Genomic DNA, 20,996 nt, shown 5'->3' on the forward strand with positions numbered 1-20,996 from the left:
CAGGAAACTTTCACTTCTTTAAATGAAAGCTATGTTTCCAGCTCTCATGACTGCACAGAAAAGCTTGAAAATGTGACCCCACTGCACTTTAAAAGCTCAAAAACCAGAGGGTAAATAAAAAACTCCCAAACCTACAACATTTTTAAAATCTCAGGATTTTTCATGATTTTTGGGGGTGGTCTGATTTTTGGAGATTTGAAATTGGCAATTTTGACAGAGTTATCTTTTAGTATGGCATCATAGAGTTCTTCTTCAGCTACCCAGTGTGCTGTGCTGCCTTACCTGTTTCTGTCACCTCATGGTGATAAACACCACCAGGCTGTTTCCCTTTCATCACATGCACTTATATTCCTCTTTTCTCCTGCAAACAGACATGACCCATGTGTACTACATGAGAAGACTTCTGCCCAGTTCACCATCTAAACTCTCCCACTTGCTCCTGTTCTTCCCAGCTACTGCTAATGTATCATTTAGCCCTGCAGCTACCACCCAGGTGTTCATAATCCCCCAACAGAAAGTGTTTAATGGCTCACAGCTGAGCCTGCAGCCTCTTCTGTGGGGCAGTAATCTCAGTGACCAGGGTGCTAGCAGGCTGTCACATATGGGTTGTGTGATACAAAGTTTGTCAAAGAACAGATTGTTAGGTAGCATAGCACCATTGATTTCCATGAATTGGTTTATACCAGCTGAGGATCTAGCCCTTTATTTTTACACTGCAGTCACACCTTTTTTCTCACACTCGTTGAGCAGACTGCCCATTTCCAAAGGTACATGTCCTCACACTACATAGGAGAGTGACAAATCTTTAAGAAAAATGTACAAATCTGTAAAAATACAGGTACCAACAATAAAGTGATTAATTGGAATATTTTAACTTTTCTGATATAAAATATGCTACTAATGTTGTGCCCTAATCAGTGATTGACCTACGTATACGCACTGAGTGTTGGTGAACTCCATAATGCGCTATATGGACCTATGCACTGTATTCCGTCCTGTCTTCTTCCTAGCCTCCTTTAGTCTAATCCTGGTGCTTCTCCACTACAATATTTGAAATTCAGTCTCTCCATCTCCCATGAAAGTAGACTAGAAAACAAAGCCAAATGTGCTCCTACTTGGGCTACTATCACAGGGCAAATTCATTATTAGCATAAGCAGATTTAAATAGTTGTGCCTCATTAAACCACTGGTAATTTGGCCATTTTACTCTAATTTCTGTGTTCCATAATTTGGAATATTTCAAGGTTTTGACAAGTAATAAATATTGGCAAAAACATTCATCTCTCCCCATCATGAGCAAATGATGGGCAGAACATTGCTTGCAGTTCACTGAGCCAGAACAGTCTGTCATGTGCAGCTTTTAAAATGTTTCAGCTCTTGTTTTAAACTGTTTTGATGCTTTCCTCCAGCCGCTAAATAGAACCTAGTAAGACAATATGATTTATGCAGTGTACTGCTGGAAGATGATGTCCCAGGCAATGTAACCAGTATCTAAGGTTGAATGGTAATGTTTATTGGATGTTCATATTCTCAATACCCTAAAATATTGGGGGTGAGATCCTGGCACCTTTGAAATCAATGGTGAAACTCCCATTGAATTCAATAGGGGCATGATTTTACCCTTGGTATCCAGTGTTTTGGGCATATGCAACTCAGAACTCTTTTATTATGTGTATTGTCTTTAGTGAAGAAGCAGTCTTGAGCTAACATCCCACCGAATACCTTAAAGAGACTTTTAAGTGGTTATTTATTACAGGGGGCTGTCTCCTGGAATTAGTTCTGCTAGTTTCCTAGGTATTTTCTACTCTAAATAAAAGGGAATAAAGATGCCGATAGCTGCAACTGGTCAAGACCCTACACGGCCTGCCTCCAACATTCCCCTCTGATCTCTCTCTCTCTCTGCTATGTTTTTCCATTGCTCCTCCTGGGGCTCAAGGCCAACTTACGATGTTGTGTCTTTCTCCCGCACTTTTGCTCCAGATAATTTTCCATGTGTACTCCCTATACATGGATGACCTTCTTGGCCCTCCCCTGTGAAGCCTTCACACTCATCCTTTCTTTCACTGCCACTGAAACAGGCTTATTCTAAAAAGGCCTTTCTACCTTACTCCTGTCCTCCAAGAGCATGAATAGCTCTAAATGCTTTGAGTCCTGAGAAACCAAGTCTCCCCGCAGCTGAGATCAGTTGCAGCATGTCAACATGTTTATATGAAGTGGACTGCTGTCTAGGCATTCTCAGCAAGGGGCCTTCATCTCTGCAAAACTCTTGTGCCCTTGGCCAGGCAGGGCTTTCTGAGCTTCTTGACCAGGGCACATTGAAAGGCCTCGCTGTTCTCCCAGACTTTTGAGGAAATGGTGGTTGAGACATGGAATATACTAGACAACTTGAAACTATTACTTCCATAGGGGTTCTTCCGTAGTCATACCTGTGCAACTACCAAGACTTGCCCTACATTCTGCCCACTCACTAGCACTGTTTCCCATTCCCCTTCTTCAACTGCACATTGTCCTGGTCTCTGGGGCAGGGTGCATGCCTTCATACCTGTTTGTAAAGCAACTAGTACATGGATGGCATTGCACAAATAAATCATAATTATTAAAAAAATTCCTGTCAGTTCTCTATAGATACAATTAAAGCACCTTGTGCCCATGCTGAGCATTACAGACACATGTTTTGTTTTGTACAAACAACAATGGTCTTTTCTGATACATTGAAAAGAGGAGCTACAGTACCTAACTAAGGTATTTATATAGCACCAGTCACTGTAGTAACCTCGACACAGAAGACAAAAAAAATAGATGTGAAGAGTAACTGTTGCACATTAGGTCACCTGTTCCATGAATCTAGCCTCTAATGATCCAGAACCTGGGCTGTTCAATCTATTATTATGCCATGGATTCTATCACCTACTGATACAACGTACTGTTATAGTACTTAGTTACTGAAATTAAACTGATATTTGTTTACTGGAATTAAACTGATATTTGTTTTATTCTGATGTGGAAATGTAGTACACTCAAAAACAGTTAAGTATGTTACTCTACTACTTGAGAGCGCTAAAGCAGTCCTTTTAATTATAATCTACTCCAATTTAGCTTATAGAGTTTACTCTAGATGGGAGTCGAAGCCTTCTGCTTCCCTGCTTTTCATCCATAGCATTTATTTTAAATACCCCATCCTTATCTTTAGTCTCCTGATGCTGAGTAAATACAATTATCTCAAATGAATACTTAAAATACTTAATTTTCCAGCATATTTTAGCTTAGTTTACATTAAATGACACAAACAGCAGCAAATATTTAGAATAGATTCTAGTTAATAATTTGCTGCATTGCTGCTGAGCAATGAGTTATTTTCAGTGAAATTTACAGGAACAATATTGTAATATTTGCTTATTTCTGTAAGAGAATGTTGTCCAAAGTAATATCAGAGATAAGTTTGTGGGTAACATTAAAAATACAATAAACTTTGAAATCTGAGATATTCATGCTCAGCCAAACTGGTCAAATTTTGTGAAAAACTTCAAAAAGTTCAGGTTTTAAAACTGAAAACAGGACCTTTTGTATGATAATAGGCTCATTTCATTTTAAAAGGATCCTATGTTCAACTTTTTTTTAAAAAATTACGTTTTGAAATTTTAGCTAAAGCTAAATTTTTGCACTGAAACACGTGTATTTCTGCATATTTCAATGCAAAAAGAATTTTTGGAAGTGATCATTTTGCAAAATTTTCACAGAAAATAATGAAACATGTAGCCTAAAATATGATTTGGAATGAAACTGCAAAAAATTTTTAATGACGTTTCACAAAAATATTTTCTATTTTTACAAATTTCTAGGTGGAAATACTGAGGTGTAATGGGTCATATTTACCTGTGATTTATCTGCATTTATCTTAGTATTTATTTTATTATTTTTCTATCTGCATTGGCTTTAACTGGTTTCACTAAGCCCTATTTGTTTATGTATAGTACCAATCAAAAATTAGTTAAGAGATTTTATTTTTTATATATTTTAAATAATCACCCACAATGCAATTTAGGTGCTTGAAATCTCATTCCTTTGTTGGGGATAAAATCATTCCGGGCCTGATCCAGCAAAAAGTTACTATCATAGGGCCTCAATCCTGCAATGAGCTCTATATGGGTGGACCTTTGCCCCATACTGAGCCCCACTGACTTTAATGGGGCTCTGCCCCATGCAGAGCTTGTTGCTGTAGCTGGGACTTCATGCTTATCATCGGTGAGTAGTCCCATGAACATCAGTGGGATTATTCATGATGGAAAGTATTACATCAAATATTAAAGGTTTACAAGGTAGGTTCCTGTAAGTTGTTTTAGAATCACACGTGTAATATTAGGCAGACCTCCTTGAACGACGCAGGCTCAATGGCAAACACGAATAACAGCTTCAATGTCATTAAACAGGACATGTTTATTTCAAAAGTAAACGTATATCATAATAGCTATTAAATCAAACTCAACTATCACTCTGCATCAAATTTTTGAGGAGCTTCATTAGGTTGAAGGACTATAAGCATGTATTATGAGTGTAACTGAATTTCTTGGATAAGTTGGCCTCCATATCATTCACACGACTGTTTCCCCAAGGGTCTCTGGACATGCGCAAGATAAATTTAGCTTGTCAAAGCTTAATTCTGAAGCTCTGCCAAAGTGTATTATAACAGGCATTCCCTTCGGGGATCACAGGATTTAAGACGAGCTGCTAAGGGCTTCATCAGTGAGTTCACTACTACAGTTCTGGAAATAACATTCAAGATCTTCTTAACATAAACAGAGTTTAAATTGTGTTTCAGAGACAAGAAATACTACAAGACATCTATTTTGAAAATTACACTTATGTTCTCACTGAAAATTCAACTATCGTTTAGTATGAGGGGTACTAAGTTCCTAATGAAGCCTATAGAATTACGAACAGCTTATTTGAAATATGTTTATTAAAACAGAAACACTGGCCCTGATTTTCACTGACACTGACTTCCATTGTCTATCACAGCAATTTTGCACCAGTCTAACTTATGAATTCAGCTGGGTTACTCCTGACTGACACCAGTATAAGTAAGATCAGAACAAGCTTTCTATCTTCAAATTGGTCAATACTCTCAAAGTAGATGGAAATAAATTAACTGCATAAGTTAGGAGGGACACAGCAGTAGAAGATTTCTTGCCAAGCCAGTAAAATATTTTGCCATGAATGTTTTCATCCTATTCTACTACCTCTCCCCACAAAAAAATAACCAACTTGTACACACCCCACTGTGCATCAATGTGAACAAACACCACAATCTCACTAGAATAAATGAATAGAGTAACCGTGACTCCCTGAAAGCTGTTTTCAGGGATTGTCCCCATCACCCTCCTCAAGAACAAAACAAAACAGAAAACAGTGGTATTCTCTGGGTTTTGCACACCCCAGTGGACTGGCAGCTGAAGGAGCTGTCAAGCAACAGAGCTGATGAAATGGACAGCAGACTGAGGGAGCTTATATACAACTCCCAGACCTGTTATATAATGGGGTTGCTCCTCTGCCCCTCCTCCTGTGAAGAGTCCCAGTGAGCTTTCAACCCAACCCACAGAATCAAGGCCAGCTCAGCTGTAGCTGCATGCAGTTGGCTAGTGGCCCAGATGGGAAGACTGATGTCCATTTTTCTGCTCATCTCCCTGCACCACAGGTATTGTGATGGGGTATTGAGGCTGAGAGGGAACCGAAGGAAGCTAAGTGGGAGAAAATGGACAGAGTGGATATGATAAGTAATGGCTCCCAAACCACAGACTATCTGAGAGCAATGCATTGCTGGCTGCTCTTATACTGCTGTCGCCTCCTCGTTTTCAGTTGCAATTAAAAGAAACTATACCTAAATTAAATACTTTACCAATATCACTCTTCTGTGTAACCAACTGCTGTAGTTGCCAAAGGAATGATATTTCATTACCCATGGGAGGTGAAATAGTCTCCACTAACACAAATAGGTAGAGATGTGAGCCACACTATGAAAAGCTTGAGAACTCCAGTGATGGGGAAAATAAACATGGGAGAGAGAGAGAGAGAGAGAGAGCGCGAGCGCTGAATCAGCACTAGGGAGAGGAAAGGACTTCTGGATTCTCCCATGCATTGGGAAGCCCAAATATCCAGAGTTATAAAAACCATTCTCTTCGTTTACGAATGGCCAAATGACTGCACCTCATTTGTATCAGACACAGGAATCCACACATATTTGTGACCTCCATGTTCAATTGTTGCAACTCCTATCTGGGAGGAAAACCTAATAACCAGAAAAATCTTCAGCTCATACACAATACAGAAGAATGTCTGCTCAGCAACACAGCTCTCTGAACACATTACCCGGGTACTCTGCTTTGTGTGCTGGCTCCCCTGTGGCTACAGAGCCTGGCACAAATCTGAAATGTCATGCCCTTCATTCAACTGGGCTTAGCTACCTCCCATTCCTTGCAGAGAGTAGGTCTCCCTCCAGAGCCACAACCTCCATCCACAGCTATATTCCTCTGGAATCGTGACTGTCAGCCATTAGAGAGAGGCTCATAAGCCAGAACTTTATAGGAGCTTCCAACTGATAGAATAACAATGTGTGAGAAAGGATGGCAGTAAAGCTCAAGTGAGGTACTCTGGCAATCTCCTCATTTAATTATGAGGCCATGGTGCTCCCAGTAGAAGGTTCTTAAGCATGATATTCACTTCTTCCATTGCTGAATCGGTGAGGACCCTCATATCAAGCTGTAAAGCCGACCTGAAGTTATTCAAGAGGGAGATGGCAGCAAAGGATCAAAAAAAAATGGAGATTTTATCTTTCAGAGATTGGATCTAGTTATTTCTATGTGTTTGTAACAAAGACGACCAGCGTGTCTGGACCACTGGAATGGGCACAATGGAGCAAGTCAAAATTAATTAACAAACAATATATGCACTGAACCTGTGTGCAGGCCCCCAGGTCTGGGATGATTTTCGAACCAGTGAAGCATCGCCATGCTTTCACACTGCAGACGCACACTGAAGGCTGCAGAAATGGAAGCATTATTTAGTCAGGCCTGGAATCTATCATAAATATTTTCCATGTTAGATATTTGCAGATGTCAGAGTTGTAAAATACACACCAACTGGTTCGATACCTGGCCATTGATTTCAGCTGGATCAATAAAGCCCTTAAGATATGCAGCACCATGGCTTCACGGCCCTTTTACTGCTAATCCTTAGTCACCATGATATGGGGACTGAGGAATGCTTCTGTGGCTACACAACCAGTTTATTGGCCTTGATTCCTACTTTCCCGCATAGTTATAAATGTGAGTGGTGCTCAGGGAGTGGGGTAATGACACCTTCATCTAGTACTAAAAATTCTTATTTACATATTTTAAACATTGCCTTTTTGCATTTAGGAGAACATGCCCCAGTCAGTGCTTCTAGAGTGGCTGAGTCCCTTGTTGTCTTTTTGGATCATTAGGTCACATACCACTTTAAACAACCCCCCAATTGACAGTAGCAGCTGCTGGCTGAGGTCTGATGAGGAGAGCTTTAATATATGTTAAACAGAGATTCCTTGGCGGGGCTGCATTGTTGCAGCTAGCGCACTCGTACATGTAACTTTTTATACCATATAAAAATATAAGCATTTTCCTGGGGCTTCTGTTTATATTTCAAATCTATAACCCCCTTATCTGACTGGTAACATTAGATACAATCTTGACTTCTATTTGGAATGAAATAACATAGATAGGATCCAAAAAAGAAACTAAACTTCTTGAGTGGAATATATAGACTTGCCAGGATTCCTCCATTGACTTTTACAGCAGTACACTCTTCACGTCTACTGCTGGTTTGTTTGCACCATTATTTTTTTGGTCATATTATGGGCCAGACATTATTTTTTAGAGTTTTAGTGGGAGAAGAGTAGCAAATTGTACTTAAGTCTGTCTTCCCTGATCACCTCTGCACACAAAAGTATCTCAACAATTTAGAAAAATGTATGACGCACGAAGGTGATGAGCAGAAACTCCATCATAAGGAAACAACTGCTTACACAAGAGGGATGCATGCTAAAGGAGAAGGCTTTTGCAAAATATAGCAGGGATTTCCATAGAGAAAGTTCTGTCATAGGGGTTTTTTTGTTTGGGAATAAACATAACAGTATTATGGTTTATACCGCACCAGATTCACAGACAAAGATGAAGGCAATGTCCATGTCCTTAAAACTTTACAGACTAAATGGACCACAGACAGATGATGTCAACAGCCATCTTATTAACTGCACAACTTTTGTTTACAGAGATATTGTTTGTGTTTACTGGGTATTTTGTTCAAAATTCCTTAAGGACATGACTCGGTTTTACAGACCTTTAGGAATGAGTCCCTTTTCTAGACAAACTTGTAGAGGGGAGAATGAAATTAGGACAACAAAATCAGAGACTGGGTCCAGACTCCAGACACTGATTTACAGAGGAAGAGGAGCTGGAGACAACACTGTGGGGAGGGAGTGGGTGGAGGGCATGGAAGAATTTTGTGGCTTATCTTGATGCCTCTTTTCCATGTGTGTGACTTTTAGAATTCACAAAAAGCCATGAGACTTGGACATTATTAAAATACGCAGGATTAGCAGTCACAGATTTGTTATAGGGAGCAAACTATTTGGTATTTCAACCTGACAGTTGTGTCTAACATTTGACAAATCAATGCTGTCATGTTACTGGAAAATAGTGAGGCATTACTCTAAAAAAAGCCAGAAGATTCAGTGAATGAATGCTAAACCTTAACCCTGCAACAAATGCTGAGTAATAGGGTTGTCATATATCTTCTGCGCCACCAAGGACCTCTTTTTTTTGCAATGACCTCTTTTTTTTGTCAGTGGCTATTAACGTCCTTAATACTTTAGACCTTGAGACTGTAGCTGCTGTGGGTGGGTAACTCTCAGATTCAGTGCAGTATTGGGCTCACAATAGCATAATACTGTGTCAATAGATTTTTATTTCTATTTCCTGATTTATTGATATTTCTGGGAAGGAAAAGGAAATGTATTAGCAAAAGTGAAGCAGTACATGCTATTGTTATAGGTTGGACTAAACCACATTGAAATGGTGGTGTGTATGGGGGCGAAATATAACCACTGCCCTTCATTTAAGATACCAGTAAGAAATACTTACGGTCCTTTGTGAAACAATAACAGCCTCCACCCCAAAACACAGGCACATGTCACCACCCAAAATAAAGGCACAGGTGAGGCTGTTCAGGAATCTGAATGATGAGGGAGAGGGACTTGGCTGGGTATTGCTCTTAGCTGAGATGTACACACGTGAGAGTGAGAGAAGCAGCAAGAGAAATGCACAAAAACAGACAGAGAATGAGCAGAAAACCAAACACAGGCTGAACAAGCAATGTGAGAAATCCTTAGAGAGGGAGCTTTTGAGCTAAGTGTTGACTAAAAGGGGCCTGGATCTGTGAGCTCCATCTGCTGGACTGCTCCTGTGTTCAGGGAAACAGGACTTTGTACATTCCTTGTAAACAAACAAGAGTGTATCAAAGATGCCTGACTCCATCTTCAATTTCTCCCCCTAACCTTAGCACAGTCTGAAACTTCGGCTAACTGCTCAGGTCAAAAGGGGTAACATTATTTAATCAAGTGACTGGAACTGTTTTTCCACAACAAAGTCCTGAGTCTCAGAACTGAAATTTGTGAAGGGTTTGATATATACATCCAAAAATTGGCTGTAAACATGGAATCAGAAAGATGAGACTCTCTAGTTTTGTGGATTACAGTAGAACCTCAGAGTTATGAACACCAGAGTTACAAACTGCTCAGGCAGTCACACACCTCATTTGGAACAAGAAATAAGTACTCAGGCAGCAGCAGAGACAAAAGCAAATAAACACTGTGTAAAATATAAACTACTAAAAATAAAGTTAAAAAAAAGATTTGACAAGGTAAGGAAACAGTTTCTGTGCTTGTTTCATTTCAATTAAAATGGTTACAAGCAGCATTTTTCTTCTGCATAATAAAGTTTCAAAGCAGTATTAAGTCAACGTTCAGTTTAAACTTTTGAAAGAACAGCCATAATGTTTTGTTCAGCGTTACGAACAACCTCCATTCCCAAGGTGTTCATGACTCTGAGGTTCTACTGTACTTACATTTACCTGGCAGACTGCAATGTGTTATCAAGAAGCTGCCTATTTTAATGCAAGTATCAATTCTGGAAACATTTATTAGAACGTTTAATCCATCTTTAGTGCTGTTATGATGTTTTGTTTCAGTCTGTATTAAAGACTTATACAAAACCAAAATTATGAGCCCTGAAGCAGTCTTTAACATTTGAACACTGTTTCCAAAATTAACACTTGTGTAATCCAAAGGTGGGAGTGTGTTTCAGGCCCCATCTATGTCCAAACCACAGCGGACATGAGCCTACTACAGTCAGGGATGGCACCTAGGGAAGAGGAAAGGGGTAAGTATCCCTGCCTGTCACATAGGAAATGACAGCCCCATATCCTCTGCGGATTGGCACAGTGGGGGGCTGTAACACTCACTGACCAGTAGGTGACACTTGCACTAATCTACATAGTATGTATTTATAGACTTTGAGAAATTTATTTTTCACTTTAAAATACATCAGATATATCTGGGATCAAGTAAATATTCAAGGAAAATGTTTGTGTAATCTAAGATACCTTTGGATTAGCAGCATGAGCACAATCCTGCACCTGCTCCCACTCACTTAAATTTACAGCTAATTAACATGAAATTGGAACGAATCACCTCTACTATTTTTTTTCCTCCATGAAGCACATAACTAGCCAATTATTTCATTGTAAAAAGGAGTCATGGTTTGATCCTACTGCCTTTGAAGTCAGTGGGAGTTGGAGAAGCTCATCACTTCCCAGGGTTATGTCTTAGGTCATTTAACTTCAAGACCATCAGTAAGAAAATAAAATGTGGCACTGAACAGCAACATAATTGCTTTTCAGAATAGTTTTGTAGACCTAATTTTCATGCACGTTGGGAAGCACACCAAACCATACTGAGTTTTACTCGTAGGCATAATGCTAACTTGGTGCAGGGCACTTTACCTGTATATTTCCCCAGGACTATATATGGAACCTTGGTCCACTAAAACAAAGCAAAATTATTTAGTAGAGAGTGAAAATAAGCATGACAAACTGCAACAAAAATGCTAATGCCTGTTATTAAGTGTCTCATGTTTGGTATGGAATGCTGTCTATTATAATCCTGTTTATGGAGCAAATCTCACATGGAAATCATTCTGCTTCAAAAGGAAACTCCAGCTGTCTTAAGTAAAACTATTCAACATATAACTTCTGCCAAGAGAACAAGGGCCCAATTCTGCTCCTGTTGAAGTCAACAGCAAAACTTCTACTGACTTCAAAACAAGCAGGACTGGATTCCAAGGTACTGAAACTGTATTTCAAAGGCATATTCACTTGAATAGGAGCACTGGGCCACTAGTCACAATACTACTTTTCTTTGGAGCTTACTTTAGGAAGGCTCACGTGGCATATTTTGAATGCCATCTGCAGATAAAAACCTAACAAAAGGCTTTGGGAGAGTTGTGATGGTGGTTACAGACATCTGCCCCACTAAAAAAACCCAGGAGTCTTCCAGACTAATTTTACTGTGTTGTTATACCACAAAAGCAATAAATACTAGGACAAAGATTTTAAGGAAATGAGTGCGTAGTTAGGCACCCAAATCCGTACAAAGGCACCTAAATAATTAGCCTGATTTCCAATGGTGCTGCACAATAAGCAGCCCCTAGTCACTTCGGTGGGAGATGGTAGGTGCCCAGCACCTTTGAAAATCAGGCTAATTATTTGGGAGCCTAATTTTAGACACTCATTTTTAACACTCTTGGCCTAGGAGCTTGTGGATCTCCCCGTCTGAAAGTAATTATGGACACAATATAAAGGTGGAAGTCGCCAAGAGATTAATGTCTAAGTTCAGAAAGGTGTCGACACCTGCCCCTTGGAGTAGAGTGGAAGGGAGTCACACATTATGTATGGGCTCAGTGACTATACAGCCCTACCCCATACCCCAAGTGGAGAGAGGTAACTGCCATTGGGTCCACTGTGACACAACTTTGTGACTGACCAACTCTGCCCCTTCCCCATGAGCTGATGCCATGGCTAAGCTCATAACTTCCACGTAGGAGCAAAGGAAGCAGTGCATCTCCAGCATCCTGAGATGGGAAGGTATTGCTGAATCACAACCAGGGAGACTAAATGGGACACAGCATCACACAAGGGACTCCAGACTCGTACTCCCCTATCCCTCTGCAGCAAGTCTACAGGGTTTATAGCAGCCCCAGGGGTGCACTAATCTCCTTAGCATAGAATGAGACCAGGATCCAAGATGGCTAACAATGTGCCTCATACAGCTCTGTAAATAGTCTGCAGGATTTGACCCTTTGAAGCAGAGTTATAGTTAATTACTCTACCAATGAGTTTTTTACGGCTGCTACTATTGCAAAACCAGAGCCACGGCAGTATGAGCGGTGTAGAACAGGGGTCGGCAACCTTTCAGAAGTAGTGTGCCGAGTCTTCATTTATTCACTCTAATTTAAGGTTTTGCGTGCCAGTCATACATTTTAACTTTTTTAGAAGGTCTCTTTCTATAAGTCTATAATATATAATTAAACTATTGTATGTAAAGTAAATAAGGTTTTTAAAATGTTTAAGAAGCTTCATTTAAAATTAAATTAAAATGCAGAGCCTCCTGGACTGGTGGCCAGGACCCGGGCAATGTGAGTACCACTGAAAATCAGCTCGTGTGCTGCCTTCGGCATGCATGCCATAGGTTGCTTACCGCTGGTGTAGAATCTGACTTCACACAACATCAAAGTTAGCAGCTTAGCTGCCATGCAAGAAACCTTATTACTAAGCATAATGTAAGGTGCAGGAAAAAAAACCTCAATTTCATTTTCAGATCCCAGACTGAGTCTGCAGATCATACTAGGAGGGGGAGAAAAAAAATCTATTCAACTTGTAAACTGAGCAAAATGAATAGTGTAAGTAAACTGAAAAAATAAAGATTAAACCTAACAGTCAGTTTTATGACTTCCAGACCATCTTAGCACAAGTGCAATACTTGCAGGAGTTCAGAAAGCTCTAATCTCTCAGACTTTTCGGACAATGGTCAAAGTAAACACCCAAATATTCTGTGACCATATTAGAACTGCATGAATTAAATTAATCATTACAAATAATATTCATTGCTAATTTAGCCTCATTGGGCATTAGCTAATAGTTTGTAAATGAAACCCAATTTCTGCTAATTATTTTCGTTATTCAGAAGTACGCAAGTGATTTTCAGTCTGTGAGTTTTCTGAGCTGTTCACTTTACCTGCTTGCTACCTGTTATTTGTGTTGTCATTGACATCACATGGTAGTTCACCTTTCAAACTGGATAGCCAAAACTTTTAAAAATGCAACAAGAGAACAACAAAATAATACTCGCTAACATCTGGAATTCTTAACTACAGTCATGACTATCCAAATTCACACAAATAGGATAAAATTCACCCTGGTGTAATGGGCCAGGACTTGGTGCGTTAACTACTTACCTCCTATTTTGAAGAGTTAAATGATGCATACGCCTTCAGCTGGTGCTTTGCACAGGGGTGAATTTTTCCTTTGGTGTATAATGAGAGCAAATGAAACTGTAGCCCCCACAACTGAAATCATAAATCAGGATTTTCACTACATGACCAGCTATAGTTCATCTACTGAAAATATATGAAGATTGATCACACCTTCATCTCATCAACAAAAAGTAACTAGGTCCTGGGAGGCTGGAGGGTCACCACTGAAACCTCAGCATTTCCCAACAGGCATCACACAATGATATCTCAGATACTTAATAGTTCTCATGAGTCGTGTGTTACCAATTATTGACTGTTTAATGGCCACCATTGTGCTTGAGTCTAAAATTAACAAACTTCTAAATAGTGAAAAAAATCTATACAAAAAAATCCATAAAGTGTTTTAAAAATAATACACATCAAGAACCATAGCCTCTCAATTAATTCAGCAGTTTTCATGTTTACTTGGAGAGAACATGGTTGCATTAGATTTTTATTTCTTCTCTGTACATGGGGACTTGAAATATGAAATTATGATAGTCTCCAGAATGGATGCACCAATCTGGTTTCTAATACCAGTGAAAGAAACACTTGCTCTTCAGAAGATGGAAAGGATTCAAACCAATCGTGATAAAAACCTTCACTTGTTCAATACAAATTTTCATCTCATGCCCTTTTCTAAAATATGTAACAAATAAATGTGCTTTATCCAAAACAAATATTCTGTCTACATTTCAGAGCATGAACATCAACTGACAGGTTGTGACAAAACTATTCCAGCATTTCAAAGAACAATAGTTAAATGCCTTGACACAATGCTAACACATCTTGACATAGGGAACAAACAAAATTCAGCAGTATCCACCCAAAAGGATGCATTCAGGTGTGCATATAGTGAGCACGCACATTGTCCAGCAACATAAAGACATATATGCTCCCCTTTGCTGAGCACCTTTATCCTGTAGAAATGAGCTAAGGGAACAAACATAGCAATGGAAGTTGTTTCCACTCTCATCACTGTCCCTTTGTGAAGCAGGGTAGTGGCTAGGGGACAGCTGCTTTAAGCAGCACTTTCCCCTTCTATAAAAACAGATTATGATTATTACTAATACCTGTGTAAAAAAAACCAACAGCATTAATACATCCTCCATGCCATGTGTCTCCTGTCAGAAGGATCAACAGCAGCAGAGCAGACAAGTCTGCCATATTTCCACTGCTGGAACTCCCCCAGGAATTGAGGGTCATCACAAATCTCATCACCTTCCACCCAAGTGAAAGGTGCATTTCTTTGACCTTGCCTTCTTTAACATAAGTACACAGTAACACCCAAACAACCTTAAAAACCTATCAAAATAAGACAATCCATTGCACACATTTCTCCCACGGGGAGAGGATAAGACAACATGTGACAGATATTAGTCATGTTGTTTAATCCACTACTCTATGGTACTTGTATACAACAGTGTTGAACATGGTATGAGTATATAGTAGAGGCTGGATTTGGGGATCTGAGTATTGGGCAGAAAGAATCCCTTTCTGCCAAACTAGCCAAGGATTCACAATACTGGAGCCAGTATTTCCAACTGATTTCTGGCTTTTCTTCTTTCTCCACTTCTCCTGCACCTCAACAAGTTCACTGCATACAACATAAGATAGCCTAGCAGTTCCACGTTCACAGGCTTTACAATTAATTTGTAGTCCTCTGTGTGTTTTTATGCAGCAGGGGAACATATGGCATGAGGAGTCTAAACCACAAATGGCTTGAGAAGTAAGAGCAAAGATCAATTAGAATCCCACATTTCAACAAGAAGTGAGTATGTGCGGATTGCCAAATACATTGCATGTTCATCATTTTACAAACACTGTGCCACAAACACATGATTTGGCAAAAAGAAACATGACACAAATAAATAAAAAAATAGGACTGATTTCTTTAAATCGACACTGGATATCTTCCAAAAAGATATTCTATAGTTACTGGGCTCAATAAAGGGGTAGCTTGCTGAAATGTATAGCTTTTGATATACAGAAGGTCAGACTAGATTATCTAATAGCCACTTCTAGCCTTACACTCTATGACTACCTCAAACAGAAGTTATAGGCTCGATGCAGAAATTACTAAGTGAGGTTTCATTGACTGTGTTATACAGGAGATTGGACTAGATCATCAGAACAGTCCCTTCTGGCATTAAAATCTATGGCTACGTCTGCAGCTGGAGCTGGGGGTGTGATTCCCAACTCAAGTAGACATATTCAAAGAGAGCTAGCACACTAAATACAGTAGTGCAGCCGCAGCAGCACAGACAATGGTGAGCAATGGCATAGGCTAGCCATCCCTGCTCAGACTGCCTGGGGAGCATACTCACAGTAGCTAGCCACGCTGCTGCCACTTGCTACTGCATGTATGTCTACTCCAGTTTAGAATCATAACCCAGCTTCAAGTGTAGAAGCAGCCTAATAAGACGCTAACACTATGTCTATACTCCAGTCGGGCAGTGTGATTGCAGCACACATAGACATACCAGGGCTAGCTTGAGTAAGAACAGCAGTGAAGCCAACATAGCACAGGCTAGCTCCACCCACCCACGACCATGACTATGTAGATCAAAGCTAGCTCGAGCAGCTCAGCTAGCTCCCAATTGCAGTGTTGGCAACTCTTAGACCAAGTTGCCACTCAGCAGCTGTCCCACAATGAACTAAACACCTGTCCAAATTAGCTGGTAAGAAAGAATCCCTAATGTAAAAAAAACTATGGAATATAGACTGTGGCTTGCTACTTTGAACGGCAACACCAAAGGAAAATAAATTTCATCTTATTCAACTTAAAACAAATAACTACTATCGTGCAAAATATGCCACTGCTTCATTTCTTGGAGAAGCTATAACATGGTTTTACGTACAGGCAAAGAAAGAGGTTTTAATTTTCTATTTAAGTACAAAACTGGTTGAGGATTGCGTATTTTAATCTTCATGCTCATGCATCTTTAATTAGTCCAATGTGACATCCAAGCCTAGATGACCTCTTTCTGGATCTAACAAGCAATCTAAAGTTCTCTTTTATATGGATCAAAAATGAGGGAGATTGAAAAGAAAAATAATTTGCTATAGCAATACTGATATGTAAAACTACACTTTTATATTGAAATTATAATAGTCTACACTGTTTTTATAAAGAGCTCCCATTGATACACTGACTTTCTTTTCAAATAGGCTCAATTCTACATCTCCTGTAGGAGTGCTGAGGGTGATCAATATCTCATTTTTAAGGATATGACTTTGTCAGGCTTCCGTTACTTTAACAGACCTCCATAGCTTCAGCCCCATCACAGCTCAGCCCCTCGAAGCTGGAGTGGTGGCGCTGGAGTGGCAGTCAGCTGTGCCCCCAGTAGCAGGGCTTCAACTGTCAGTCCCCCCCATGCTGTCACGAGCGTCTATGAATTTTTGTTTATTGCCCGTGACTTGTCTGTAACTTTGATGAAAAAATCCCATAACAAAATCTTAACCTTACTCATATTTCAACATCAGCTGACAACCAGCAGCATCTCACAGGAAGCACTCAGCACCTTGCAGGTTCCAGATCCCACACAGCCAACTATGTAACTATACCCTAACCCCTGTTTAACCAACTTCGCCCCATTTTCCTCCATGTAAGCTATTTTAGAACTCATGATCACCATGATACTAGATAGATCAGTTGCTTTCTGCTCTGTGTTATGAAACATATTTGATTTTCCTCTTCAGTGTAATATTTTCAAGCCTGAACACCCATGTAGATTTGTGACATTCCATGTAATTTAAATGTTATTAAACACTGGGTAACCAACACTGTGATTCACTTTTTGCATGCACTTCACTGAAATTAACGTGTTATGATCCCATACACATGTGAATTTGGGAGAAGTTAATGTTTTTCTTCCTGCCTTGGTCTGTGACCAGCTTTGTGCTTCTTGCTGGAATTCCAAAAAGTAAAGAATGCAAATATTAGAACCAGGAAAGAGTTTTTAAGACGGAGATTTGTAACAACCCACCATATCACAAATTCCTAAAAACAATATATTTCTTATCGCAAAAAAAAAAATAAGTATGTAAAGTATGGTTGGAATGCTACAGTCCCATATACATGGTGACAGTCCAATAGGTGCAGGTGCCCACCCATAGATCCAATGGCAGGTCTGAGGTCTTTAAATAGAATGAGACCTTTCTAAAAAAAACAGAAGACTTAATAAGACTTTCTATGAACATTACCAGTCTTCTGCACAGTTTTCAGGGACATATCCTGCCATTGCTCTGGGGATAGAACTCTTATTTCAGTCAATGGAAGTTGTGTGCAATAAACTAATTGTGACATTAATAATATAACAATACCATACCTTGATAGCAAGTTATGTGATGTGACTATGTTTTGCAGACAATATTCCGACTACCAAATCTATCTATATTTTTATATCAGCACAGAACAATTATCTCCCAGTAACTGCAGTAACATTTTTGGATGATATAATTAAAAATCTTTAGAGCCAAACTTGGCCTGGCTAGAATGGTGGTGCAGGAACACAAGACTGTCCCTTACACCCCAGTATCAGCAATTCTTATCACACCAAGCAGCACAAGAGGGGAAGCAAGTTCCACAGGGTAGCTATGTGTAGGACCCTACCAAATTCATAGTCCTTTTTGGTCAATTTCACAGTTATAGGATTTTAAAAATAGTAAATTTCATGATTTCAGCTATTTAAACCTGAAATTTCATGGTGTTGTAATTGTGGGGGTCCTGACACAAAAAGGAGTTGTGGGGGGATCACACAGTTATTGTATGAGGGAGGAATAGCTCAGTGGTTTGAGCACTGGCCTGTTAAACCCAGGGCTGTGAGTTCAATCCTTGAGAGGGCAACCTGGGTCAAAAATCAGTACTCAGTCCTGCTAGTGAAGGCATGGGGCTGGACTTGATGACCTTTTCAAGGTTCCTTCCAGCTCTAGGAGATTGGTATATCTCCTATAAATAAAAAATACTGCTACCCTTACTGTGGCAGTGCTGACTTCAGAGATGGGCCACTTGAGAGCAATGGCTGCTGGCTGGGAGCCCAGTTCTGAAGGCAGAGCTGCTGCCAGCAGCAGCAGCACATGAAACACACAATCAACTCTTAAAGGTATTTCCCCCCTGCAAACCTACATTTTCTGGCTAAACTGTGTAACATTTTGCAGTTAACTCTGCTCCAAACTAACCAGTACTTCAGTGCCATGCAAAACAGGTGAATGCTTAATCTTTTAAAAATAAAATTTCAAGTGAACTCCCAAATTAAATTCTTCCACACAAATATCTGAATGTATTCAAAGCTGCATATATTATTTTAAACAGGTGTCATGTCTGAATATAACCATTGCAATTTATTTCTTCATTGCATGGAATCAGATAGAATTCTACCCAGATTTCTATATAAGTCTGTGGATCTGAAGAAGCCATTCCCATTTTCATCTTGTGCACTACCACATAGTCTGGGCCAGATCTGCAAAGGCTGAGAATTTAAACCCACACATTTCCCTCTGCAAATATGTGTTTACTTTCCAGTAGCAACTTGCAGGGTGGGCTAGTAGGCAGTGAGTTTGCAGCAATAGATCTGACCTATATTTCTGCTGCAGAAAGCAGCTGCATGTAGGAGGATCGGGGACGCTCTTTTGATACGGATTTTTTCCTCTTCACAACAAGCAGGCTTTACACAGTACGGCTGTCTCCTTCTGACTACTGGCCTGTGACAAGGGGGTGGTATGTGTGTGTGTGAGAGCGCACTGCCCACCTATCCAGGGGGCTGTGCTGCTCCCCTCTCCCTGCAACACTGCGGTACCTGCTGGCCAAAAGTTTGCAGACCCTTTCTTTTAATCATGACCACAAAAAAACGCAAAACCACACCTTAAAAAGTTCGATTCGCACCTAGACCACTAGGATTCAGTCCGCCCTCGCGAGCCCCCCCCCAAACACAAGGGCTGGCTGCGGATGAATTATGCTGCTATCAGAGTAAGAAGAGCAGCGCTGGCTGGGCTCTGCCACCCGCCTTGCATCCAGCACTGGAAGCAGCAGAAGCTCACAGCCTCACCCGGCTGCTTGCAAGAGGATGCCCGCATTTTATTTTTGGAGGGGGGAATCGGTTGGGAATATTTTGTAGCATCAGCTTCCACCCCCCACTCGCCCCGAAGAAAAGCTGCATTGTAACGTGACTGAGCCGCACGGGGAATCTGCCAAAAGGGAGGGAAATATCCACTTAAAAAGTCATAAATGATGCAGACACTTGTTTAGCAGCTTAGTGAAACGACTGGAAGCAACCGCAATTATTTTCCTGCCCCCTTCCCTCTCCCGGCATCAAAACCTCTAGGCTGGGGGAGGGAGGGAATTAGCCGCATGATGTCCCCTTCTCCTGCAAGCTAGTCCCAGAACCCCGGGGCTCGTCTACATCTTGCATAAAAATGGGACAAGGCTGCCAAAGGCTTGTAGCAAGATCCACCCTGCCCAGCGAGCTCCAGAGCACGCCAGCCCCCGGCGCGCGCCTACCTGTGCTGGTGCTCATGGTCTGGCGGTGGGAGCTGCTCTCAGCCGCACCTGGAGCCGCATGCACTGGCGCACTTCTCCGCTCCGGCCCGGGATGATGGTGCGCAGAGCGCCAGGGGCGGGCCAAGCCACCTGCCCCTGGTACACATCAAAAGTGCCCCACAGCCGCCTCCCCGCCCAGCGCAGCCTCATTCAGCACCCCGCTGTCTGGTGGCGCATCCCCAAGCTCTCTAGAGCGGCAGCAACCCGGCTCCTCAGCTGTCACGCAAACGCCCCATGCGCTGCGCAAAGCTAGAGCGCAAGTCTGGCGCAGAGCGGCGCCGCGCAGCCCTTCCCCGCCGTGCGGCTCTCGCGTCTGCCTGCCGGCCAGGTGACAACCGCGGCTCTCTGACAGCTCTGGCGCAGAGGGAGAGGGGCCGCCGGAGCGGAGCAGGACGGGGGGACCCTGGGAAGTGTAGGCTGCTCTGCCAGAGAGCAGCAGCCTAAGGCGCGGCAAGGGACTACATTTCCCGCAATGCTTTGCGCCAACAAGACCCACGAAGGAGAGGGTGGCGGAGCTGGCGGTCTGGTGGGCTTATGCCCCGTGCGATGCCAACTTGTGTGATGCACACCCTGGGAACTGGGCTCCTGTCCCAAGACCACACCCTCTAAGAGAAGCAGCAGCAGCGATGGTCAGCACCGCTTAAGTGCTCCCGGACTTTGCTCCAGCATCCCACCTAGCAAATAAAAATACCTGCCTTGTAAACTCCAGGAGGAGCGAGTGGAAGGGAGGCAGGGAGCACCCCTCTCTCTGCTTCAGCGGCTGATACCCCAGCAAACGATGCAGTCGCCAAGCGCTAGGAAGC

At 41.3% G+C, this 20,996-nt stretch overlaps 1 protein-coding gene across 5 annotated transcripts in view; it reads right to left on the reverse strand.

The window, feature by feature from the left end:
- The window catches only part of ABLIM2 (actin binding LIM protein family member 2), a 237,860-nt gene extending 217,314 nt beyond the window's left edge, over nt 1-20,546 (reverse strand). For 4 of the 5 annotated variants that reach the window (XM_050947634.1, XM_050947636.1, XM_050947633.1 and 1 more), the window contains exon 1: nt 20,155-20,546. In XM_050947634.1, coding sequence (XP_050803591.1) covers nt 20,155-20,170 — 16 coding nt within the window. In that variant the 5' untranslated portion in view covers nt 20,171-20,546. The remainder of the gene's footprint in view (nt 1-20,154) is intronic. The other variant, XM_050947630.1, reaches the window with a different exon arrangement.
- Between the last annotated feature and the right edge of the window lie 450 nt (nt 20,547-20,996).

The sequence above is a fragment of the Gopherus flavomarginatus genome, chromosome 3 (assembly GCF_025201925.1).
Source record: "Gopherus flavomarginatus isolate rGopFla2 chromosome 3, rGopFla2.mat.asm, whole genome shotgun sequence".
Lineage (NCBI taxonomy): Eukaryota > Metazoa > Chordata > Testudines > Testudinidae > Gopherus > Gopherus flavomarginatus.